The sequence below is a fragment of the Syngnathus acus genome, chromosome 9, assembly GCF_901709675.1.
Source record: "Syngnathus acus chromosome 9, fSynAcu1.2, whole genome shotgun sequence".
In the NCBI taxonomy this organism is placed as follows: domain Eukaryota; kingdom Metazoa; phylum Chordata; class Actinopteri; order Syngnathiformes; family Syngnathidae; genus Syngnathus; species Syngnathus acus.
In genome coordinates, this window is record NC_051094.1 from 454,439 (window position 1) to 479,605 (window position 25,167).

General features: G+C 47.6%; 1 protein-coding gene across 3 annotated transcripts; it reads left to right on the top strand.

Moving 5' to 3' along the window:
• Positions 1 to 24,618, top strand: arhgef28a (Rho guanine nucleotide exchange factor (GEF) 28a). Of its 3 annotated transcripts, none has more exons than XM_037257909.1 (39): positions 1 to 121; positions 637 to 683; positions 2,764 to 2,905; positions 3,378 to 3,487; positions 3,640 to 3,826; positions 5,084 to 5,267; positions 5,484 to 5,685; positions 5,837 to 5,912; positions 6,801 to 6,847; positions 7,438 to 7,495; positions 13,472 to 13,593; positions 13,780 to 14,108; positions 14,187 to 14,304; positions 14,512 to 14,659; positions 15,174 to 15,251; positions 15,596 to 15,638; positions 16,273 to 16,362; positions 16,769 to 16,892; positions 17,270 to 17,402; positions 17,539 to 17,594; positions 18,091 to 18,148; positions 19,383 to 19,518; positions 19,627 to 19,748; positions 19,815 to 19,955; positions 20,047 to 20,297; positions 20,374 to 20,499; positions 20,575 to 20,692; positions 20,813 to 21,067; positions 21,135 to 21,390; positions 21,458 to 21,576; positions 21,648 to 21,839; positions 21,978 to 22,088; positions 22,164 to 22,285; positions 22,372 to 22,419; positions 22,553 to 22,657; positions 22,719 to 22,871; positions 22,931 to 23,182; positions 23,302 to 23,677; positions 23,837 to 24,618. In XM_037257909.1, the coding sequence occupies exons 2-39, from the start codon at positions 651 to 653 to the stop codon at positions 24,025 to 24,027; spliced, it is 5,412 nt and encodes a 1,803-aa protein (XP_037113804.1). In that variant the 5' UTR covers positions 1 to 121; positions 637 to 650; the 3' UTR covers positions 24,028 to 24,618. The 3 variants fall into 3 exon arrangements, with proteins under 3 accessions (XP_037113804.1, XP_037113805.1, XP_037113806.1); XM_037257910.1 differs by having other exon boundaries at positions 14,545 to 14,659; positions 17,258 to 17,402; XM_037257911.1 differs by lacking the exon at positions 15,174 to 15,251 and having other exon boundaries at positions 2 to 121; positions 14,545 to 14,656; positions 17,258 to 17,402.
• Positions 24,619 to 25,167: the final 549 nt, after the last annotated feature.

Consider the following 25,167-nt stretch of genomic DNA (forward strand, 5'->3'; position numbering starts at 1 on the left):
ACCTGGAGTCATTTACACCAACCACCACGTGAATTATTAACACTTCGAAAAGGAATGGAGCCAAGGTAAGGCATACTAGTGGAGAGGACTGCTGGTTTGCCTTGCAATCTTTTGCTCTAAGGTAAGTACACTACATTAATCATCGAATTTAATTTGTATCTGCTTAGTTTGGTTTGAATGAGGTTGCTTGGATGAAGAAAAGTGACAAACATTTTCGTTTCACGAGACATTGAAGAATATCTGGGTCCTGTAAATATATGACTCAAAGTGGCAATGTATTTTAATAGTGATCCCACTGTCAATAGTTGCTGCAAAACACCCAATTTCACGTAGCTTTAGTCTGAATGTGTATCAGTTGCTGTGCTGCGAAAGGCAAATCGAATTCAGTTGTGCACAGATAAAGCTCCTCGGTCTGACTAAAAACAGAACTGAAATTCAATCATTTTTCCCATTTGAGATATACTACATGCATGCATTTGGATAGAGTCTCAAAATTACGATGATCATTAAAAGATAAGCAGATAGTGTTTGCTAATCCTTTCAAGAGCTGACGAGGCAGACTTAACAATGAAGGGGACAATCATCAAGTGTCCTTTTGTTCTCAAGTGCTTCTTGAAGTGCTATTTTTTTTCCCAGCAGGTACGGCGAAGATGGAGTTGAGCAGAAGGAAAGTGCCCCTATATGTGAGTATTTGTCAAGTTGATTTGTATAGCCCTAAATCACAAGCAGTCTCAAAGGGCTTCACATAGACAAAAATGGACAATTCTTCTCAAAGCAGCATCCCCTGATCTTAAGCTCCCAAACATTGAACATATTTGCAGTCTTGATGTCTGAAAAATATGGAATTTGAACATTGCGGAGACGTGGTAGGCGTGGAGAAAGAAGTTAAAGTTTGTGTCGTTGAAGTATTTTTATGCCGCAGACGTCTGTCTTTTGTTTCTTCGGAAGAATAAGCATCAGTCAGTGGCACGCTGAATAAAAGCTTGGCAAATCAGTGTCATTGACAGAACTGTTTTTTATTTGTACTTGAATTACTCACAGTTAGAAAAGAACATTTATTTCCTGTATCCTGTTAAAAAATTCAGCGGATGTGTAAATATTTTTCACCTTTCTTTCAGTCTGTTTGGTCCCGACCGCGACTATTACGAGGATCAAAGGGGTGGTATTCACTTCATCGGATCCGTTTGTTCACGTTGAGGTCATTGCACGGCTACACAAAGAAGGAGCACATCCTATTTGTGACATTGAACCACAGGCTGGTTGTTTTCCCACCTTTAAAGCGGAGAGTGGCTTTACGAGTTACTTTTGTTATTGGGATGGAAAAAAAACAGGTGTTGTTGTAGTATTATTATTATACCACATGAGCTTTTTAATTGAGCAGATGTGTGCTACAACCCATGCAAGGATGCTACTGGCCGGCCTTGAATTTGTTTGGAGTTCATGTGCATCTGCCAGGTCGAGAGTCCTTCACGCCATTAAAAGGAAAAGAAATGAAATGGCTGCGCAAGATTAAAGGCATTTTGACCACACCCACAGTGGCGCAGCCCTCCTGTATCTGCCAAATGACAATTTGTTCCATTTGCGCAAGGCTGATGTTTGAATTGATATCAAGACATAAATGCGCAAACGAGTCCTGTTGGCTCAATATCACACGGCTACGGGAAAGCGGCCGGGGGCTGTGTTTCCGCGTGAAAAAAATGCGTCCCTATTTCTGTGCAGAAGAATTTGGCTCATCTGACTTTTTTTCCCTCTTAACCAAAGCATGTAAATGGGAGACAACTGGAAACACTTTGTGAATCCCACACTCTCTTCGCCCACAAAGCTTCTATTCCATGTCGACCATTTTTCAAGGTCATTCTTCGAACTTTGGTCTTGCCTACAGCTTGTGTCATTTTCTGCCACTTTATCACTTGATGTTTCCCAGAATACTTCACACAGTATCCGTCCGCTCTATTGATGCCACGCACAGCTTGATGTCTTTTTGCAATCGATTTTGTTTCCCCGGTGCAACCGGTGAGCGAGAACGGCTCAAGATGATGTTCAAAAACGTCAGATAAATGCTACATTTTTTTTTCATTTTCTCAATGTCTGCTTGCAAACATTTCTGTGACGTCTTTGAAGCCTTCTATTTTGATCATTTTATCGTCATTTCATCTCGCCCAAATTGTCGGATGGAAAAGGCCTTTTTTCCAATGAATGATGGTTGGTGTTCCGGCTGGTGCCCAGCAACAAGGCTGTGTGAGTCAGTCACCAAAAGGGCAAAAAGTGTCCCAGACCAATGCAAGTGACTCGCGGAGGAGAGCTAGCGGCGGCAAGAGTCAAAGCTCACGACTTGTTTTGTAACATGTGTGCGGCCCACATTTTACACAAGTCAACACGGGCCTATCTCATTCCAGATTGGTAGCCTAATGAGAGTAACGCAGACATATTGTTGCATGCACGATTGGCAATTTTCGGCTCCCATCGGTCGATGGTTCTGCTCTAATTCACGTTGCGCCTCCTCAGACCAGGCGTCCAAAATGTTCCGCTCTGTTCGGATCAGTGCAGGTCTTTGCGGCGGCGGACGCTAAGAAGGCATTCCTGTTTTTATTGAGGGGAGATTTGATTGTACCCTCAAGAGAAAGCAAATCTGCCAAGAGATTTAGTGTACCACTGAAATATTAACGATTTCTACCCCCCCAAATCCTTCTTTTGAATTAGAGCCTGTTTAAATCCTTCAATGAATGTCGTTTTTCAACTTTTTTTCTTCGTAAAACACATCAGGGCCAGGCCAAGGTGTTTGCATTACTGGACGGGCTGGATTCCATGCTGGAAGATGCCGAAGTCTTCATTGTTCTGGAAGGATCCACGCTGGTCCATGTCACCAGGGCTCAGAGTGACGTCATGCTCTGCTTCATCGTGCCCGGTACTGGAAGTGAACGTGGAACCTCGTTTAAACCTCTTCAAATCGAAAACTCCTGCTCTGGAAAATGGTCTGTGATCAACAAAATTCCAGTCATCTAGCAGTGACTTGATGTCTGGAAATGCACAGAATCTTATCAACTTCCTCTCAGGAGGGAAACAGTACGTCAACAGTAGAGTTTGACAGAGACGGCCAACGGTGGCACGGGCCAGCCTTCCCGCTACCGACGCTGCTAAAGACTGAAGGTTCCTGCCTTTGTCTAGAAAAGAAATCATCATCATCATTATCACGCTATACCAGAAGGAAATATGAAAGCCCGGGCGGGCGGTAGCAATTACCAGTCAGTAAAGATGCTTTGATGAAATGCTTATTTTATTGAGCACATTTTTGGCGGACCTCCCAACGGATTATGGCTGGAGAACAGATGGAGCGCGTGAATCTAGTGGAACTAATGTATGGATTTGTTTGGTTTTAGGACATAACCTCGCCGAGGTGGTCTCTGTGCAGGCCTACTTGAGCTCCGAAAGCGCACCTCTCACATGGGTGGGCGGCGCAATGCTGGAATACGTCCAAGACGACGCACAGGTAGGAAACGGACAGTGTGGATGGACTTTTATTGTCAAGTCTTGTTTTATAAGAAACGTGATTGACGTTGTAAACATGGTTACACCAAACACTTTTTCTCGGTGTGTGTATGGTGCTATGGGATGTTAAGAATGGGTCATTGTCATTGCCAGGAGCTGGCAGAGCACCTGGTCACCCGCGGATATAGTCTGAACTCTCTGGATCACACAGAGCTGAGCAGCCTCTTCAACCTGGGCCAGCAGAGCTCCCGCTGGGCTATGGATCGACGCGTGGCTCTCGCCATGGCTAACCTGGATATTCCTCCAAATTGGAACATTCTGGGGACTCCCAGCAGAGATGGTGAGCGCTCCACTCAATCTTCTCAGCGACCGCTATCGTTTGCTTCTTGGTTCGTCCTTCCTTTGCAAAGGTGAACTCTTCAACTCTGTTCCACTGCCATTTCTTTCTCCACCATCGTGAGCATTTCCCAGCCGGCGCAGTGCCGCATGGAAATCGGAAGTGATCACGCTCGCATGCGTGCACCCGTTGAATTCATCATGGCTAATTAGGCAGCCGCTAATGTAGTTAATAGAGCCGTTCCATCTGGGCACTGCCTGAGGCGGAGCTCCATCCATCCATTCGGGCGGGCGGGCGGTTGCTGACCGCCATGTTAGCGAGATGACACCACCACCACCACCGTCTGTCTGTCTGTCTGTTCATCTCAACTAAATTGTGCTTTCCAGCCACCTACAGCCCAGAAGCAACAAAGTGGATTTCAGGCTAATGCGGTTAGCGTAGCCTGTTTCATTGCAGCAGCGTCTCCTTCCGAATGTCTGCGGTAAATCCGAGTGCGCTTGTCAACCCGTTTAGCGTTTGACTTCTGCCGTTGGACAGCTGAAAGAGCAAGGCTAATATTGACTTGCACACCCTACCTAAGAACACATCGGTCCCATCCATTGGCCCTGTGAAGTTTGAGTGATGTGGAGGGCGGGGGGGGGGGGGGTAATAAGAAAAGGATTATGCATTCACACCGTCCGTGTAGGTTTGGCTTTGCCATGCAGTACAATTTGATGACATGGATTTATACTCCCTGGATTCTTTATTACCGGGTGCACCTGTATAATAGAACTGCTGTCATTTTGGTTTGATTAGGGCTACGGCTGACTACAGGTGCTCACAGTTGCCTTGACGTCACAATATAAAGCTGTCCGGTTCAAGAGCACAGGAAACTTATGTCAACTAAAACTATGGTGTGTTTGTTTTTTGTGGCCAAAATATGCAGCTATAAACAGCATAGCAAACCGTAATAGTTCAGCGTGTACATTTTTGAAAAGATCTTGTTGCACTGCTGACAGCTGACAAAAAAAAAGAGAGGCTGGGATCACCTCTTTTTTTTATTAAAAACATCCTTGCTGTCTTAAAGTGGGTCAGTGGGCCAAAGTGATTCTGTGCTGGGCCGTAGAACAAATGAATCTGTGACAAGTATGCTAATTAAGAAAGCAGGAGATCCGCATTAAATACCACACTGGTGATTGAAATCCTGCTGCCGTTTTGTCATTTCCACTTGAATCTCTTCATCACTCACTCACCTGCTCGATGGTAATCTGGTCACCACAGATGGCAGCCCCAGAGACTCTCTGCTCCACCTGGCCGTGCGATGGGGTCTGTGTCGACTGGCCGAGCTGCTGCTTTGTCAGCCCGGAGGTCTGATGGCCATCAACGTTCCAAACGAGGACGGCGTCACACCGCTGCAGCTGGCCTACTCATCGGGCAACAGAGAACTCCTCCAGCTCCTCCTGCGGTAAGATTTGAAACTCCGTTCAAACAGTGGCATCTTTGTATTCTTCAGTCTTGCTGAATTTGTGATCATTTGTAGAATTGTTTAACGGAGAGAGAGTGTCATTAAACAGATCCCCACTAGGTAGCACAATCACTCCAACGACTGCCAGTTGTATGTTAAATGGCTATACGAGTCAGCGTTTGGTCCGAAATTTTCAACACGTTCATTTTGTGGCAGGCCACCCAACCCTCTAGCCACACCTCCCGCAGGACTGTCTCAGGTGTGGGCAGACCGCTCCCGCTTGCTGAGATACTGTCACGACACGGGGAATTTGACACTGAGCGTCCGACAAAATCTCAAGTGGAGCTCGGAGGAGAGCCGGCATGCTGATATTCAGCTGCTCAGAAACAGACTTGGAGATGAGGGCTTCCTCCGAGAGGTCAGTGAGAGAGAGAGAGAGAAGCTTTTGGGGGTTTCTCCTACTAATGTATTGAAAATGCTTTTGCAACTGGATCATCACACTCTCAATAGGAGCTGTATTAAATATGATTCATCAAGAAGAAGCTGATTGCGGTGTATCCTTCTCTCAGATTAAAGCGTTAAGAAGAGAACCAACAGAGAGCGTTTTCGGCCAAGAACAATTGGTGGATGATCCAGCAGAAAACGGTAATTTAACCAATCCATATCCATAACATCACCGGGATTTTGGATTGTCATTTTTCCAGACTTAGCTGTTCTTCACGTGGCAACCTTGGATCACTTTTTTCTCGGTTAGTTTTGAATAGGAATCGAGTGACCTCATGTGGAAATGTGGAGGTACTGCCAAATGAAAAGAGGGATGCTTTCAGGAAGAAAACACGAATAATAAGAGCGTAAACAAGGCTCAACTTTGTTCTTTGGGTTTCAACTGACATTTAATGTTGTCCACATGTCTTTGCATGTTAAAAAAGCAAACCAAAACCTATGACGTCAGAGCCAAGAAAAGGAGACAGACAATACAAATTGAGTTCACTCGCAAATAAAGAGGATTCACCTCGAAAATGTAAGGAAAACAAATAGCACAATACTGACCTCATTGGCCACATTCACCCAAAAGGAATAAAAAGCCCACCAATCTTGTCAAGAGAAACAATTGCGGCAGGCAAACACCTGTCGGTCGGTCGGTCGGTCGGTCGGTCGGTCGGTCGGTCGATCTCCGCACAGTGCCGCCGCCGCCTGCCCTCCCTCCGTCCCTCGTACAATATCCATGCGGAAGAAAAAAGCCGACAAGTTTCCCATCTTTAAAGAATATTTTAACCCCACTGGAACAAAACAAAAAAAACCCCACCTATTTAACATTTCAACCCATTTCTTTATTCCTTGTCCTTTTTCGCCAAATGAAACTTTGGAATAACTCAAACGAATTTCGAATTTCCTTTGACCGTTCCATGCGACCTTGATTGTTTTGGTGTGAGCACCCACCGCCTGCTAGTTATTGCAATGTACTAATATTGTCTGAGTTATTAAAAAAGATGTACTTCTACTGAGGAGAATGCTGCCTTTTGCTTGTTGCAGGACCTTTTGCTGATAAGAGCGGAGAGAATTCAGCTGCAGACGATCATGTAAGTATAAATATGACCTCGTGAAATGGTACATGGGCGGGAAAAGTATGGAAACTCTTTTCCACGAGCTGATCATGATTTCTTTTCCAGCGTATTGATGTTTTGGCAACTACAACAGAACTACAACCACTCAGCCATTGAATGAAATGGGGACAGGGCACCATTTTTGGGATCAGTCAGAGTTGCTAAGAAATTTGGTTTTGAAAAGTCCAACTGAGGAGACAAAAGCAGAAAAGGCAACAACTATGTATTTGTCATATGGCCTGTGGCCAGCCTGCATTCATTGGCGCCCCTCAATGCTCCTAAAATATTGTTTTGGTATCATTGTCAAGGTGTCGCAGGCAGGCGCCACCTGGCACACTTGGCTTGAATGTGAGCTTGTTTCATGTTTCTGCAGGCAGGACCTGTTGTATACGCTACAGATGGTTACCTAATTGATCTCGCTCGCTGCCAAACACTTGTGTTTTTGTACTTAGCCAGATGTTTTTTTTTTTTTTTTTTAACGTTTTAGTGGAACGCTTGCAACTTGATGGAAAGGTCTCGCTGTGGAAATGCGCGTGCTGCTCAGTGAACACTTTTTCTCTGGACAGGACTACGAGGAGCCGCTAATGTTTTGCCTCAATCAAGAGGACGAGCAGTCTGACTCTGGTAAGAGACCCGCTATTAATGTCAAACGTCTCATTTCAGAATTGTTTTTTTTTTAAATCTTGTGTTGCTTCAGATGTGGATGTGGCTACGTATATTGTTGTTTTAGGTGTCCAAGTAGCTTCCAATCGTTAAAGGAGCTCAACGGTAGGAAACGTTTGACAAATTGCATTTGGGCTCCGTTTTCGACTTCTTGGATGCTCGTCACTCTTTGTTCACCACAGTCGGGACACATGGAAGGCATTTTTATAAAATAGCGTGCAGAGAGCGCTCCTGTAACCGACCCGGAGTCATCCTGCTCCTGCCAGCATGTTTTGGATCGCAAATGAATTCTAAGCATGTGGCTGTAGGTGGCTTCCTTCGGATCTCCAGCTTGGGGGGAGGACATCCTGCGGGTTTAACGATTGGCTTGATTCAACCACCGGTGCGCCAAATGATGCCTGAGCGTAAGAATGTCGCGGTTACAAGCTGGATCTGTGGGCTTTATAAATACTTGGCACTGGACGTCTGCAATTTGAACTTCCTGTGGCTGGTGTTGTTTTCCATGCTCATGCTTTAGCCATTTTGCTCTGTGCATCTGTGCGTGTCAGCGGCATGGGGATAGTCACTTTTTTTCTTCTTCTTCTCTCTGTCTTTGAACACAGCCGCCTGTGACCTCAACTGATCCCTTGGATGCTTTTTATAAATATAGACTTGGAAAAAAAACAACCAGCCTTTTAATTGATGAATTGAACAGGCAGGAAAGCACTTTTGTGTAATTGCTAATGAGCTTTGAATTGCTCATCTTGTTTCCTGCAAGTGTCTTATTTTGTCACCAGAGTGAGTCCTTTGTTTTTATCTCACGCTATATGGACTCTTGACTTGAACTAAGGTGTCAGTCAGAATCTCTGCCGTCAGAGCTTCAGCAATGAGAGCAAAGGAATGAGGAATTTGGAGCCTAGCTGTCATTTTCTCTGCCGTGTCCTTCTTGGGATCAGCTTCTTCTTGCCACTGGCTGAAATGAATGACACCCAAATTCAATGTACAACTGACGACAGGTTGCCAATTGATGCAATAGAAAAACATTCTCTTGTTTTTCATTCCTCCCCTCTACCCCCTCTTTGCCCTCCCGATGCCCCCCAATTCAAATACCCAACCTAAAAGGCATGCACGCACGCACGCACGCACACTCACGCACACACTATCCCCCAAATAGTCACACACACACACACACACACAAACACACTCATTGAGTTGAGTGATGAATAACCAGCAAATGACACTTCATCCTTGTGGGATATACGTATCCGAACAAACAAGCCATGCTTGTGCATGCATGTGCGCAGTAGGGCGAAAGCGAGGCTCGTGTGCCAAAAAGGGGCTGATTGTGGCTGAATGGGGGTTGCCAAGGCTTTCCCGAAAGCTGAGGACCACAGCAAAGTGGTGTGAGAACGCAATGGACAATTTATGATACGGATAGCTTGGCAACAGATGACGAGCTAGCGCTACGCCAAAAATGCTAACAAGAGTCCCTGACCCCAGCTGAGGGATTTCCAGGATGCTTTCTGCCCTGGGAACTCTCGGATTGCTCACGCATGCAGTCCAACCTTTTGATGCACGTTTGGCATGGTATGGTGCTGCTTTTAGTGCTCTTCTAATCACGAATGACAAGCAGTCTACTTGAGCTTGCGCTCCTCGTGCTGGGGAATTGTAAGTTGGCAACGGTCGAAAAAGAGGGGGGTGGGTGAAGAAGAAGAAGAAGAAAATAGCCACAGCGCTCACTGTTGTCTCCATGGTGAGTCTGCTGACCTGGCAGTTTGCTCCTTCTCTTCAACATCCCCGTGTTTAGCACATGTTGTGGAGAGCAATTCCGAGAGATCCCGGTGGCCAATGCCATGTGGCCAGCAAATGTAGACTGACTGGGCTCATTCTATCTTGGCGAGACAACTCACAGGGTTAATGATTTCTCCAGTGTCACCTCCACTCGGTTGTCTGCAGTGGTGTTTGTCTTCTCTGTAGGTTCTGAAGTCACTCCTATGTTTGACTTTCTCCCTCCCTCCCTCCTCCAGTCACTTTTTCCGGCCCGTCATTGACCCCCCCCCGCCCCCGCCCCCCTTCTGCCACTACCAGCGTGGCTTCACTTCAGTGCTCCCTTCAAACTGTGTTGCAGATGAGTGAAAAGACTGAGAGGCACACAATTGGAAACGAGTTAGGAAAGTCGCAAAGAAAAAGGAAAGTTGAGGGAGGACGAGGACCGCGCTCCGAGTTGGACCCTTTGAAAGGGGAGGGCTTTAGGGGGAGGGGTGCTTGGGGGAGCCAGGGGGAACATGCTGGCTCAAGTGTCTACAGCGGGGCTCTGGAAAAAGAAAGGAGCAATTGCCGCCGCACGCAGCTAGTCGCTCAGCCCGCCGGCCGGCCGGCAGCTAGCCTCTTCCTCCCACCGTGCGGGAATGGATGTACCCTGAGGCTTCTTTTTTGACAAAGCTCGAGCCGCTAGCGAGACAGCACGTCATGGATTCCGACTCGGAGTCTCCTTTTAACTACTCGTGGCCCTCTTTTCCAAGGATGAGGATGCGTCCAAAAGGTAAATGACTGCAAGAACTCCTATTTGGTACCCGATGTCTGTCATCTGCATTGTTGTGAAAATGGACCTTTTCAAAGCATTGCGTGTTGGACAGGTGTAACATTCAGACTGCATGGAGACGACTGACTCGTTTGCACAAAGTTTCACTCCGCAACCAAAAGCGAGAACATTTTGGAGCCGTAAAGTTGAATTTAGCCTGTTGCCATCAAACGTGCTTCTCCACAAGCCGTAAAGTTGAATTTAGCCTGTTGCCATCAAACGTGCTTCTCCACAAGCCGCAGTAGCTAACTGTTTGTTTGCCTCTGATGTAACTTGATATGTATCTGACAGCGTGTTGCCGAATGACAGATGTCCTCACCGGGCAGACTCTCAGCATTGTTGTTTCATTTTGGGCTCCATGTCAGTCACAAAGTACGTCACCACTTTGCTTGGCCCCTTACGGAAAGCAAACCCCGATTCAGCGCGTCGGTTGTTCGACTCCCCTACGGAATTATATTTCAATACTTTTGCTTGTGTGCAGCAGATCAAAAGTTGTGTTTTCCCAGTGACCGCATAGACAGACACAGCAGAAGCTCAAGTTACTGCCATGTTTGTGTCATGGCTTGACTCCATGACTTTCCCTCATCTGCGACTCGAAACCTCAGCAGCAGCACAATCCCCGTTATTGCTGAATAATTGAGATTGACACTGGCAAATTGTTTAAAGCCGGCTCGCTTGTATTACTAAGCCAAAAACCAAAATGAACTCCGCTATCAAAGTGACCATATAAAGGCTTGAATTTGAAGTGCACGCACGCACGCACGCACGGACGGACAGACGGACGGACGGCATCCACAATCTGGACAATGAACAAGTTCAGCTGTGGAAAAAGTTTGCCATGAAAAATTCCGACTTACAAGTTGGAGTTAGTCTAACCCTGTAGCTGTGCCAAGCGTCGACGGTCAGGCAATAGCGTTGAGAAGATTCTTGTTGCGGTTGCGACTCTCTCTAGTTTTGATGCTTGATCATCTGCATGATGCACTCCGAAGAATAGCATGACATCATTGCCCAACTCGGCATCCTTGGACAAAGACAAGTTTCAAGTCATAAAAATACCAGCAGGGGATGTGTGAAGAAAGATTCCAGATGAAAAATCATACACTGTTGTGTGCTAGCTTAATGCTAACACATAAAGGCAATTGCCAGAGATGATCTAACGATCGGAAACGGTGTTGTGGCTCAAGCGACTTTGTGAAGAATCACCTCTATTACTGCCTTTTACTGAGAAGTTGGTCATGGGTTTGTCTATTTTTCACATTCAGAACATTTGTTTTGGCTTTGGGAGGCTGTAACGGATTCAAGGCATTTCCATTCCTTTCAATTGGGGAAGATGATTTGACCAACGGCCCCCGGAGTTCTACGTGTCGTTGAACCAACCTGCACGGATTTAAACTCCTTGGCAGTGTGTTTTCAGGTGTGATGGCCTTTGCGTTTATTTCTTCACTCTGAAGGCTGATAAGTGAGCGCACAAGGCTTTCCTCTCCCTGGATTCTCTCGGTCAGCTGAAATGTAAACAGAAGGGAAAGTCGCAATGTGATGCTTGCAGGTGTCCTTACTGACGCTGGTGGATTTGGAGATTGTTGTTTCTGTATAAATAGCCTGGCGTAAAAAAAAAAATCACTTTGTTTTGGGTGGCTGTCTCCATTTTTAGGCCGCGTTTATGATTTTACCCTCTTTTTAATATTTCCGGCCTCTCCTGAATGGGACAGATGTTTAATGCGCTGCTTGTGACGTCATCAAATCAGCAAAGCAGAGATGATTGACGTTCTTGCGCTCTCAAAAGCGTCGGGCCGATTGACAGGTAGCTAGCGCTCGCTGTTTATGTTGCACCTTCCAAAGACTTTGAGAAAGAGCCCTTGTGACAAACCTGCCTCCCCCAAAGCACGCTGCCTCTCTCCCTCCCAGGTTGCGGGGGGGGGGGTCACTCTGTGTTTAACTGCGCTGGTCGGAAGGGCTGCCACTGACTGCCGTCTTTGTCTTACTTTCTGGAAGAGCTCTGACACTCTTTAGCGCTACTGTTGTATAGGCTCGCTCGCTCGCTCTGGGATACGTATGCTGTGAATATCACATGGAGCCTTTCTGGGCACAATCCTACACAAATAGCCCAACGTGCTATTTTGCATTTGATGAAATGGCAACCTGCATGCACGCATTGCCCAACAGTGTGAGGAATATGATCTCTGCGTTAACTAATGTTAAAGACAGATCTCAGTGGCTGACAGTAATGATCACCAGGCAAGCGTTTAATGGGTCCGAGGTGTCACTATGATCCGGGCCGTGGCAGCCAGCTGCGGCTTCAAACTTGGTCCAGCAGTTGAATTATTAGCGCCCCCCCCTGTCAGAAGTGGGTTTATATGAAATGATAGCCACTTTCAAACAGCGTTTGACCCTCGTCCAATGCAAAGTCAAACGTTGAAGATCATCATTGATGCGTTGTTCCAATCAAAACAATGAATTGCACAGTACTTTCTGTTTTTTATGCTTATTATATTATATTGTGGTCTGTTTGGGATTTAGGACATGTAAATGTACTCCCGCAGTTACTGAAGTCGTTTAGAAGTTGTGCTCAAGGTGCATGTTCTTGACATGGTACAGATGCGCCACTTAACATCTGCCCCTTTTACGTTGGACATGAATGAAGCGAGAATCATCTGGTTCTCTCATCAAGGTCCTCGCGGGTTCTCCGATTTATTCGACTCGCGGCCGACAGGAACTACAGCCATTTGCTGCTGTGATTTATGCTCCTCCTATAAAAGTGGACTTCTTTCCTCTTGCTGTGTGGTGCCAGTAGCTATGGGATTTTGCCGTTTGATCGACAGCTGATTTTTGTCAAAGAAATGGTTTGGATGCAAGCGTGCTGCTTGCTACACTTCCCGGCGTGACGCTTTTATTTATTGACTTACTATTTGATCTTCCGAAACGGAACTACTCCGACCACTACTACGTGAAATCCTTCCTAGAAAGAGTGTTTAGAAGCTTTGTTTTGTATCCAGTGCCTGTTTTAAGAAGCCAGCAGAACCTGGCTGCCACTCAACAGTGGCTCCACTGTGTCGCAAAGGTTCCCCTCAATGCTACTGTGTGCTCACTGGAAGCCGAAGGCCGGCTGGGGGAAGAAACCAGCCTACACATGCAGCAGCAGCAGCAGCAGCAGCAGCAGCGCAACGCCTGACACAGCCCTTCACATGTGTGTGTGTGTGCGTGTGTTTGTGCGTGCGCAATGAGCCTTTGAGGCAAACACACAGGCGCACTCTTGCTCGGCTCGCTGAATTGCCCAGGATGTCCATGTCACTTCCTGTGTTTGTGAGGGATTATTTTGCCGTCGCCGTAGAAACGGACCATAACGTTGAAAAATGTCTCTGTCTCTGCTCTCCCAACAGAAAAAAGCCAGTCCACGGGCGAGAGCCAGACCTCATCGCCGACTCTGGCTGCCGCTGCCAGGCTGTCGGCGATGATCCACGGGAAAGACAGAGTCTATGCCAACGCCATGGTGGTGGACCAAGTGAGTCGAGAGATGAGTGTTTCTTTAGGTTGTGGAAGCAAAAATATGGCTTGGGTCTTTTGACATCTGCCACTGCGCTTACAGTGTTCAAAATCATTTTGGATGCAAGTCAAAAGCCAACACATTGACTGGTTGCATAACTCAAATCTTGCACACTCATTTCACATTTGTACTTTTCGATTCCAGGCCGATGATGTTGATGTGAAGTACCGCTCTGGCCCGTCACCTGATGTTGGCAGCCTTTGCTGGGATTCTTTCTCCATGATGTCCCCTGACTGGAGGACGTGTCCAGAAAAGGCGCACAATGGCGAGAGAGCTGTCCGAAGGCAGAAATCCAAGGAGTCGCCTCTCCGCGTCTCCCCCCCTCCATCTTTCCCGTCCTCCCCCCTGGCTTCCGCCTTCCGTTTGTTTGAAGGAGGTCAGCGGCGACGGCCGCGAAGCAGCTTTCCAGTTTCTCCCACTTTGAACGGCGGACGATGCAACTTGCCGCTGGCGGCGGCGGCCTGCGGACTGAGGTATGACGGTAGCCGTTCTGACGGTAGCCGTTCTGATTTCCTTGAGCTGAAAAGTTGTAGCATTGATTGCGTCAACAGTCCCAGTCTCGAGTGTGACAGCGGAGAAGAGGACACACCGGGACACTCGTACCCCTGCTCAGCCCCAACGCTGCAGTCCGGCTTGCCAGACTTGAACCCGTCGCAAAAGCTCTCCAAGGTATTGCTGTTTGTCAATACATACGTACCTTATCCCCATGGTGTGCTCAAAAGAAGGGAAACGGGATGCAAAGTACAACTTTTTGAGTGCGGTTGTAAAATACGCACATCGGCAAACCTCAACAACAGCTCCTCAATGCTCTGGTTAAAAAACAAAAGACGTATTGATGGAGTTTTTCAGCATGATTGAAAAATGTTCTGTTCTCAGGCTGTTTGCTCGCTGCCCTGTGCTCTCATCCAGAAGCCGGAGGAAGGCGAGCTTCGACTGCGCTCCTACTCCTACTCCTCTGCCAAGGCGAGGCCCTCGCGCCCCTCGCTAAACAGAGACGCGACCGTTACCGACCTGGCAGAAGGTGAGTGGACTCTGTTCCTCTCTGACCTGTTCCTCTGTTCTGTGGCTGGCTGCCAGGATGAATAGAATAGAATAGAAACAAAGCGTCCGGCCGGATAGCTGTCATAAACAGATGGTGCGTGCGGCTGATTCAATCCCCCCCCAAAAAAAAAAAAGCACGAAGCACGACTGTTCAAATGCCAGGTTTTTGTGTTCTACAAAATGGACTAAGATCGGTCATTTCCCAACTTTTTCTATGGTGACGACTAAGTTTGAATGGTCAGAGAAAAGAAATATGAATTCATAAAATATTGTAGTTGCACAAGTGTGCACCTGGCGCTTGTCGCTGGGATGCGGCGGCTGAATAATCCCATTCAAACGCGGGTTCAAACTAATCTGTTGTGGTGCGGTGGGAAATGTTTTCAAATGATCCATTTTGGTGTCATTCTTTTAAACGCCCCAAAACCAACTAGCATTGGAACAGAAGTGTGCCGGATGCGATTAGTGTTGACATTGTTGTAAGACAACACGGCGACTGTGTGCATTCGGCGGCAGCGGTCGCTCTCTCCTTCAGGCTTTATGGCTGTCCAAATCGCTTTCTCCACTCAACCAAGTTAGTAAGTACATGGGAGAAAAACAAGAAGATGCTCAGATATGATGCTCCTATCCAATTGGTGTCTGATCAAAAAGCACTTTTGAGGTGACTTCAAGGTTACTCCTTTTTTATTTTTCTCCTCTTGGTGTGGCTGTTCTATTTCGGATGTCCTCCGTTAATCCTTGGCAAAACTCTGGCGCCATATTCGGTTGGTCTTTGTGTGTTGGGTGGCATTTCGACTTTTTTGCAATTCTGCCAATGGCATCAAAGTTTCAACCTCTGCCTTTGGCTTGGCTCGGTTTTGGTCATAACTTCCTTCCCGTGAATGCCATGTTCACTCGTTTGCCTTTCTCTGACACGTTACAGAGCAGAGTGTGCTGAACCTGAGCGAGACTTCCAAGGAAAAGAGGTAACGCCACTGATCTGAGACGGACGGACGGACGCCATCCGCTCGACTGCCTTACTCGGACTTGCGGCCTTTTTGGGCCGGCAGTAAGAGATTAGCTGCGATGCTTGGGCAGGATGTGACACGCTTCCTGTTGCAAGGAGCACTTTATGCTCTGATTTGCAACCTCGACGTAAACAGCGACATCCCTGCCGTGACCCTTTAGCAATTGAACACCATACACCAGCTTTTCTATTCACCCCTTTTATTGGTCATTCATTTCCTTTTGTTGTCGTCGTGGGTTTTTGTCACAGGCTATAATGTCCTAATGCATTTTGCTCACTAATCACCATGCATTGCTAATTGAGGAAACATTTGAGGTAATCGTGTTACGTTGGCAATTTCATCAATCATGCTGTCGTTTCAATGCACTTCATCAGATGGAAGAAAGTCACCATCCTTGTTTCCCTTAAGAAAATGCAAATCTAGTCAGTCGTAAGAAATAACGTTCTGACACTTAGACATATTATTAACATGTGAAATATTGCTTTATGAATATTTCATTTGGATTTGTTTCATTTATGGATTGATGATAACATCTTGAATCTCCCAATGGACCCCACCTAAAAAAGAAAGGTGTGCTATATCCATCACGCAGGCTTTTGGGTTTCCGTAAGCGGGCCCAGTCAGCAGAGGAGGAGAGCGGCGCATCACTCCAACACCTCACCCTCTCCGAGTTCCTTAAAGAGTATGTGTTCAAAGTGCATGCGCGAGCGACTGACTCCACCTCTTCCGTTAACTGCATCCGTTGTGCAGCACACACGTACAAGCTCCAATTTTGACATCACGCTGCATGTCATTTGCGACTTGATGCTCTGCTGCCGCTTTCCTAGTGTCAAGTGTTGACATGTTATTAATTGCATCTCTCCAAGGTCATGCTATAAATAGCATCCACACTCAAGCATGCCAAGCATGTTATCAAGAGTCGTAGTCTGTAGAGTAGAGCAGTGGAAGAGCGTCTGGACATTCTTTCATGTCAGCATGATGCTAGAATTCCAGCTTATTCAAAAGACTCATCTCGTGGCTTTTGCTTCCAAAGTGCCACCGAGGTGACGAAGGACCGACCGCTAACGCAAATGTTTACACTGCGACAGGATCGAGGACGAGGAGTGGGACAAGTACATCGTTCCGTCCAAGGTGGAGTCGGAGAAATACAAAGTGAGCCGGACCTTCAGTTTCCTCAAGAGCAGGATGTCCAGCACTCGTGGCAAAACCAAGGTGAGACGCCCTGGAAAGTACAATTGAAGTTCACATAGCTCAGCCGGCCGGCCGGCCGGCCGGCTTGGAGTTCCGTCCAGGGTGGCTTTATTTGGCCAGGGAGAAAGAAAAACTCCCTTTCCTCAGGACACGGGAAAAAGATCCTCTTACATAATCTTAAACCATCGTAAGGAACCAAAACACACTCCGTCGTATCGTCGCGCACAGCGCACCAAACATGAACTCGGGAGTCTTCCTCGTAAGGTTTGATCGTTTGAAAAGAAACATTAGGAAGGACAAAGAAAGCGCGACGACTGCGCTACCCTTTGACCAGAACAAAGTTAACACGCTCGCTCGAGTGGGCAGGCGGGGAAAATCTTCATAAGCTTTCTTTTCAGGTGAAAGGGAAAGAGGTGAAGGATGGCAAGGACAAGAACGGACATCAGTTTGCGCCCGCGTCTCCATCTGCTCCTGCTGTCTGTGTGGCCTGCGATAAGTCCATTTGTGGGAAGGACGCGCTGCAGTGCTCCAGTAAGTCTTGTGGTGGCTTTGTGTCAATATCCTCTGCACGACAAAGTCAACAATGATGGGCACTTTGGACGGCCATCTGGACACTGCTTGTTTTGTTTATGAAAGGTTCACTTTTTTCTTTTTTTGTCCTCCCTAGACTGTTTAGCGAACGTCCACAAGAACTGCCGAGACTCTGTTGCACAATGCGCAAAGGTAAGCAGCATCCAAAAATAATTCAGCATTTGAGTTGGGGGGGGGCCAGTGCCCCCGCAGCCCCCCTATTGCTACGCCAGTGCATGTATTATTATTTTTTTTAATAAAACACCCATGGGATTCCCACCTTTTAATTTTAGGCACTAGACTGTCTCATCTTTGGCACCAAGTCCTTCCTGGAAACTCCATAGTGCTGTGCGCTGCGGATCTATGTTGTAGATCATTGCCTTTGCCTCCTCTTCTCTCACTCCACTGCCATGCCTGTCCAAGGCTGAACGCGAAATAAAAAAGAAATCAGGCAGTTCGAAAGCCTGGAAGAAGAAATCCCAACACTTGGTGACAAGAAGAATTCCTGGAATGATGCGATGTTCTCAAAAGCCCAAAAATAATAACAGTGGACCCTGTGGGTTGCGTCATGTGTTTGATTTGAAAGGCACTACCTGTACAAATACGTATGTTGCTCATCAACTGAAGCGAACGTGTCATGTTTCCTCAGAAGCTGCAGGAGAAGAATGCATCGTTGATGAAAAGCAAGAACTTGTCTCTCCCACAGAGTGAGTGAGTCTGAAATGACTTCTTTGGTCTTCTTTTCATTTTGACCGCTCCTCCTCCTCCTTTGTTTTCCTGTTGTGGAAAGCAAATCATTGACTCTCACCCATATGACTCCATTTAAGGAAGAAGAAGAAAAAGAAGATTAAATTGTAATCTGCCTCAGTGGGGGATCCAGCCTGGATTGTATTGACTGTGTGTGTGTGTGTGTGTGTGTGTGTGTGTGTGTGTGTGTGTGTGTGTGTGTGTGTGTGTGTGTGTGTGTGTGTGTGTGTGTGTGTGTGTGTGTGTGTGTGTGTGTGTGTGTGTGTGTGTGTGTGTGTGTGTGTGTGTGTGTGTGTGTGTGTGTGTGTGTGTGTGTGTGTGTGTGTGTGTGTGTGTGTGGTGTGTGTGTGTGTGTGTGTGTGTGTGTGTGTGTGTGTGTGTGTGTGTGTGTGTGTGTGTGTGTGTGTGTGTGTGTGTGTGTGTGTGTGGTGTGTGTGTGTGTGTGTGTGTGTGTGTGTGTGTGTGTGTGTGTGTGTGTGTGTGTGTGTGTGTGTGTGTGTGTGTGTGTGTGTGTGTGTGTGTGTGTGTGTGTGTGTGTGTGTGTGTGTGTGTGTGTGTGTGTGTGTGTGTGTGTGTGTGTGTGTGTGTGTGTGTGTGTGTGTGTGTGTGTGTGTGTGTGTGTGTGTGTGTGTGTGTGTGTGTGTGTGTGTGTGTGTGTGTGTGTGTGTGTGTGTGTGTGTGTGTGTGTGTGTGTGTGTGTGTGTGTGTGTGTGTGTGTGTGTGTGTGTGTGTGTGTGTGTGTGTGTGTGTGTGTGTGTGTGTGTGTGTGTGTGTGTGTGTGTGTGTGTGTGTGTGTGTGTGTGTGTGTGTGTGTGTGTGTGTGTGTGTGTGTGTGTGTGTGTGTGTGTGTGGTGTGTGTGTGTGTGTGTGTGTGTGTGTGTGTGTGTGTGTGTGTGTGTGTGTGTGTGTGTGTGTGTGTGTGTGTGTGTGTGTGTGTGTGTGTGTGTGTGTGTGTGTGTGTGTGTGTGTGTGTGTGTGTGTGTGTGTGTGTGTGTGTGTGTGTGTGTGTGTGTGTGTGTGTGTGTGTGTGTGTGTGTGTGTGTGTGAGCGAGAGGTTGAGTGAGGACATCTTCATACATTGTCTAACAATGCTCTTCTCTGTGGTGTTAAATTTAGTTGACATTTATTTCCTTCTCACAGGGGACTTTAATTTGAACATTGACCTACTGTGCAAATTTCTCTTGTCTCCTTCAGCTTCTGCGAAAGACATGGCTTCCACCTCTCCTGTGGCCTCCTCATCAGTGCCCTCATCCCTCTCGCTTACACCAACGACCAAAGAAAAGGGAGAAACGCCTCTTTCCAAAAGCCTCTCCGCCTCCTTGGAGAGCAGGTAGGCTGAACGTCATCACCATTTCAGCATTTTGCATTTGACCTGGCCATTCTTTTCTGTTTGCGAGGACAAAGCTAAGCGGAGGTTCTCCGTTGCCTTTTCTGCTTCCAGGCGGCCGAGTGATACGGCAGCAATGGAGGTGGATTCCATTCCTCCACCGTACGGCTCACAGCCGGACGAGGGCGCTCCACTTCCGGCCGGAGCCGGTCTTCCTTCGCTCGTCTCGCAGGGTCTGTGAGACTCAATGGCAAGTCTTTTATAAAATGAGCGTTCATTCGGAACCATTTGTCGCGTAGATGATGTCGTTGCCCCTCTACTAAGCGACCTGTCGGCCGACCTGCTGGGGCTCGACGCCGAGTCGTGGAGCCTCGCGGTCAGTCCGGATTTCTGCAGGCAACACGACAGACGTGCCGTCAAACGGCAGGATGTCATTTACGGTGAGCCCCTGGCCTTCACTCCCATTCAATCTGCTGCTGGTTTTAATGGCCTTTCCCTGCCCTGCCCTGCCCTGCCCTGCCCACTTTGTAGAACTGATGCAGACGGAGCTGCACCACATCCAGACTCTGACGGTCATGTCCGAAGTGTTCAGACGAGGCATGCTGGAGGAGCTGCAGCTAGGCTGGGATTGCGTGGCCCGCATTTTCCCCTGCTTGGATTCCTTGCTGCTCTTCCACAGGAACCTTTTTGGATCCCTGCAGGAGCGCAGACGAGCGGCAACCCAAGCCGACAACCAGAGAAATTACCTCATCTGCCAGATTGGAGACGTCCTTCTTCAACAGGTCGGTGCTGATGAATTACCCTTCGCCGTTGCCAAGATATGGTGAGCGTCCAAAGACTTCCGGATGACCTTTTCAGTTCTCCGATGGAAACGCTGAGACGATGAAGCGAGTGTACGGAGACTTCTGCAGTCACCACTTGGAAGCTGTCGGTGTCTTCAAGGAGCTTCAGCAGCATAACAAAAAACTCCAGAACTTTGTCAAAGTAGGCCTGCCTTTCAGGACACGGCTGGCGCGCTCGCAACATCGACGCGTTGTGAAATCCTTTTTGCGCTCGCAGCAACAGAGCAATAACTTGCTGGTCAGGAGAAGAGAGATTCCAGAGTTCATCCTTTTAGTCACCCAGCGCATCACCAAGTACCCGGTTTTGTTGGAGAGGATTTTACATTACACTCAAGGCAAGGCAAACAAATGACTGCAGTTGATTTGCGGAATTGATCATCGTAAAATATTCAATATCTGATTTGAAATGACTGTTTAAAAACCTTGACCTGGATCAATGACCTCACCCCCGACAGAAGGCAGTCAAGAACACACAGAGCTATCAAGCGCGCTGGCTCACGTTCGTGACATCATCGCCGCCGTGGACCTGACCGTGAGTAAGTACGAGCGATCTCAGGAGCTGCAGGAAGTGCTCGCCCGTCTGGAGAACAAGAGCTTTGCCAAACTGAAGAGCGGCAAGGTGATTCGCAAGCAGGACCTGCACAGCAAACACAGACATCTACGACACAAGGGATTGCTTTACTGGAAGACTGCCACGGGCCGCCTAAAAGGTTTGCACCACTGGATTGCTTTCGTGTACTTGCCAACTCATCAAAATGTATCCCCCCCCCCCCCTAGATACCTTGGCACTCCTGCTTACAGATGTGGTGGTGTTCCTGCAAGAGAAAGATCAACGCTTTGTATTTGCGGCCGTGGACCAGAAGCCTCCCGTGATCCCACTGCAAAAGCTCATCGTGAGAGAAGTAGCCAATGAGGAGCGCGGGATGTTTCTCATCTCTGCTTCCTCAGCCGGTCCGGAGATGTATGAAGTTCACGCCAGCACCAGAGAGGAGAGAAATGCTTGGATGAGACACATCAGACAAGCTGTAGAGAGGTTTGTTTTCAACCACGTGTGCGTGTGTGTCATTATCATTATCCAACCTACTTAACCTTCATGGCAGTTGTCCAGAGGAAGAAGAGGAGGAGGAGGAGGAGGAGGAGGAGCAGCAGCGTAGCACCGAAACAGAAGAGGCCAAGCGAGCGGCCGAAGTTAAAGTTCAGAAAATGTCAAGGTTCCAAGGTAATAGTTGAGAAGAACCTAATACTGGCTGCTGAATTCATTAGAATCAGCATTTTTATGTCTTTTCGTAGAGACATTGTTCATTCAGGACCAGCGTATCTGCACCAGCTTGGAGGAGAAGTTACAATTCTATGCTGAGCTCACAGAGTTAACGCTGCGCTCTCCAGAAGCCATTCCACATCGCCACCTGCTGGTACAAGCAGAAATTGACAGCGAGTCCCCAAGACCGGCCTCCGCACTGCTCGCAGCCGCACTCCGAGAAGGTGACAGACACAACTGCTTACAAAGGCTAAATTGAAGTCATCATAGCTTTGTTTACACATTTACTGTCAAATGCATTTTCATCGGGGGGAGCCTGCCTGACACCAAGTCAACTTGAATGACTCTCTCTTCCTGCGTAGCGGAAAACCTGATCGGCATTCTTCAGGTTCACGACGGACAACGTGACAGTTCTCCCGTCCGTGGCTGCGAGTGCCCCGACGACAACAGCATCCAAGAGTCGCCCTCAGAACGTAAGCCAGCTTGGCCACTGCGTGACGGACGCCTGGAATGTACGTATGTCACCGTTGCCTCGTTTGTTTTCGCAGCCGATTACCTGAGCACGCTTAGTATGAGCTCCACTTCTCTCGGATCGGACAGCGAAGGGACGGATGGAATCTCGTGGAGCGAGGAGCCAAAGCAAAGTCACACCAAAGAAACACTCTTCAAGGTTTGCCTATTATAGATATTATGTACTTCCCAATTGGAGTTGGAAAAGATTTTCTTGTATCCTAACAGAGGCTCCTCCTTCTGTAGGTGGCTGAGAGTGTGCAGAGTCTGACTCAGCTCCTTTATAGTCTGCAAGTAAGTAAAGACACACAAACTGCCAACCTCACTCTAAGAAATTAACACGAGTAGCGTCGAAGCGGCTTGAAACGCTCAATTGTTATTTCTGAAAGCAGTCGCTCTACATCAAGTGAGTATTTGCCATTCGCAGGCTGCGGTGACTCTCCAGGACAGCTGCCTGGAGATCCAAAACATTCTCCTTCAGGAAGGAGACCAATCTCAGCTCAAGAGCCTTGCCTCGCTCCAAAACACCTTGGTATGAGTTCCCTCACGTCGCCCAGTGGTGAGCACTTAACAGGAGATGCGCTGCGTTGCAGGAGACGGCCGTTGAGAAGAGGAAAGAGGACGTCGAGAAGAAGGCTACAGAGAGGAAGAAGGAAGAAGTGGACGAGGTGCACAAACTTCACGTGAAATTGAAACTAGAGCAGCAGCGCTGGGACAAGAAGTGTGTGGCTAGAGACAAACGACAGGTAGGTTCCCCCCGATGCTCACCGCGTCATCCGTGTGATGTTGTGTAAATTGCGTCCAGACTGAGCAGGAAGGCGCGCTGGAGCAGCGTGAGCGCCATTGCATCCTGGAGGCCCAACGGCTGCGTTGTGAGCGCCAGGAGCTGGAAACTCAGCTGATGGAATATCGACACAGTCTGGACAGACTGCGTGACGGCCAGGAGAGTGTCGACAGGGAAAAGGAGAAGCTCCGAGCCCAGCAGTGTCTCCTCCAGAGTTGGAGACACAACCGGCAGAGCAGTCTGCCCGTGACCATACCTCTCGATGAATACCAGGTATGGGGACGGACGGACAGCCCTTTAATATGAACTTAGTGATAAAATTGCAAAACGTCAAGTGGTGGTCCTAGCACACTCCATCATCTGACCTCCTGTCTTTGAAACATCCCTCCCAGGTGCCAATTCACAGTCGCTCAGGCAGCCTTGACGGCAGCTGCTGGACGTACGAGAACGACGCAGCTCTGCTCGCCTCTCTTCAGAAGCAGAAGCAGCAGCAGCGGCGGCGGCAGCAGTCCCCCAACAACAACAACCCGCAGCAGCAGTATCTGCTCTCCGGCCCCCGGCAAAGCTCCACCTTTGGCGGTGCTGACCTTAGCCTTAGCGCCAGCCTCTACAACAGCCTCAACACCCTGCTGAGCCAAACGCACAGAAAACACTCTCAGGATGCTCTCAGCTTGGGCAACAAGAATCCCGGCCGCGACCAGCCTTTCGACGCCTCTGCCAATCCCTTCGCTAACAGAGGCACAGCGCAGCCGCAGAGCGCCGGCAAATGTATGTCGTGCAATATCATTTGGAATGGAAATAATACATCGTCAGATGTCACGAGAGCATCATTTATAATATCATCTCATTCAAAAAAAAATGGTGTTTTTTGTCTTATCTCTTTGGATGCTCAAAACCCTCCAAAGACTGACTCCCATCTCTCCTCAGACTCGAGTCCGCAGTCGGAGAGCCATTCCCCGAGGGCCTGGAGGCCAGAGATGCCCGGCCAAGAACTTTACCAAGACGCTTACGCCTCCTCTTCTCCTTCCCTCACGCCGCTCCTCCCTCAGCAGTCCTACCTGTCTCTGGAAGGACATCTTAGGGAGGACGCAAGCGAGGAGAACATTGTTTACATCTGATGTTTGAAGCAGGACATCAAACTGGACTGTGATGGATGGAAATAGCGTTGGGAAATTGTGAATAATCAAATGAGAGATGAGCAGCATCCATACTGTATGTGCCTTCTTCTGCTTCATCAAACCGTCGTGCCTTCTCGCTGTCATTCTATTTTGGTTTTGTAAATTAGATTGAATTCTTATTTTATTGCTTGCTTGTCAAACAATGGCGTTATGTTCTCCGTTAACACTTCAAATAGGGTCCAATATATGGGGGAAGGCTAGCTTAGGCCTTCGCAAGCTATGTACAGCATTAACTGCTCTTCTCCGGCATATGCATACATTAGATTGCCATGTGATTTGAAATCATATTTATTCGAGGAAGAAAGTATTGTACTGTAGCGTATAGTTTGTTGAAAGGGCTACCTACCGACGCACGCTGTTGGAAGAGTGAAGTGCCAAAATTCTTCTAATCCTATTCCCTTTTGGTAATTTATTGTACCTCAATGGCTTCATGCACTGTACACAATGTTTGCTTTCTTTTCCTGGTTGTAATCACTGCTGTGATGTTTGTAAATGTTGGGGCTCCTTATAAAGATCATATTATTGCTTGTGCGTGACGGTAACATTTTGTATTGGGACAGCTTTTTACAATGAGCTTTTGCATGAAGCTAAACTGCTATGCACAAACTCTTGTATTTACAAATGTTCACATTTATTCAGATTCACAGTACAAAAGTAAAAGTCACGTTTTACAAGAATATATATACACAATGGTAAAGTAGTTTATGCCTCCAAAGGAAGGATGATCAAATTGATTATTTGTCCAGAATGAATGGCATATACTGACAAGAAAAAAATATTTTCATGTCTTTTTCATGATCGTTGACGTTATTCTCTTAAAATTATGGCTTGAAAATACCACTTTACAGCTTCACTTTTTTTGGTCCCTTGTTTTCAAATTCTTGCTTATTCTTAAACAGTTACTGGGATTTTGTTCAGGTATCAAAATAGAAGCTACTTGACAGAATCATCAAACGAAATCTTTTTGCACAGAGAGACCGTTAAATGAGCGGGCGAGCGGGCTCAGCCGTCAGTCGTGCAGCATTTCCAAAGCAAAAGCAGCAGATTTTTCAAACCAGAACAACGAGCACTTTGGAGCCA

Coding starts and splice junctions, on each gene's coding strand:
- arhgef28a (XM_037257909.1), top strand. CDS start 651: ATGGAGTTGAGCAGAAGGAAAGTGCCCCTATAT. Junction 3,488..3,639: donor ACGTCCAAGACGACGCACAG/GTAGGAAACGGA, acceptor TGTCATTGCCAG/GAGCTGGCAGAGCACCTGGT. Junction 21,840..21,977: donor CGCAGCCGCACTCCGAGAAG/GTGACAGACACA, acceptor CTTCCTGCGTAG/CGGAAAACCTGATCGGCATT.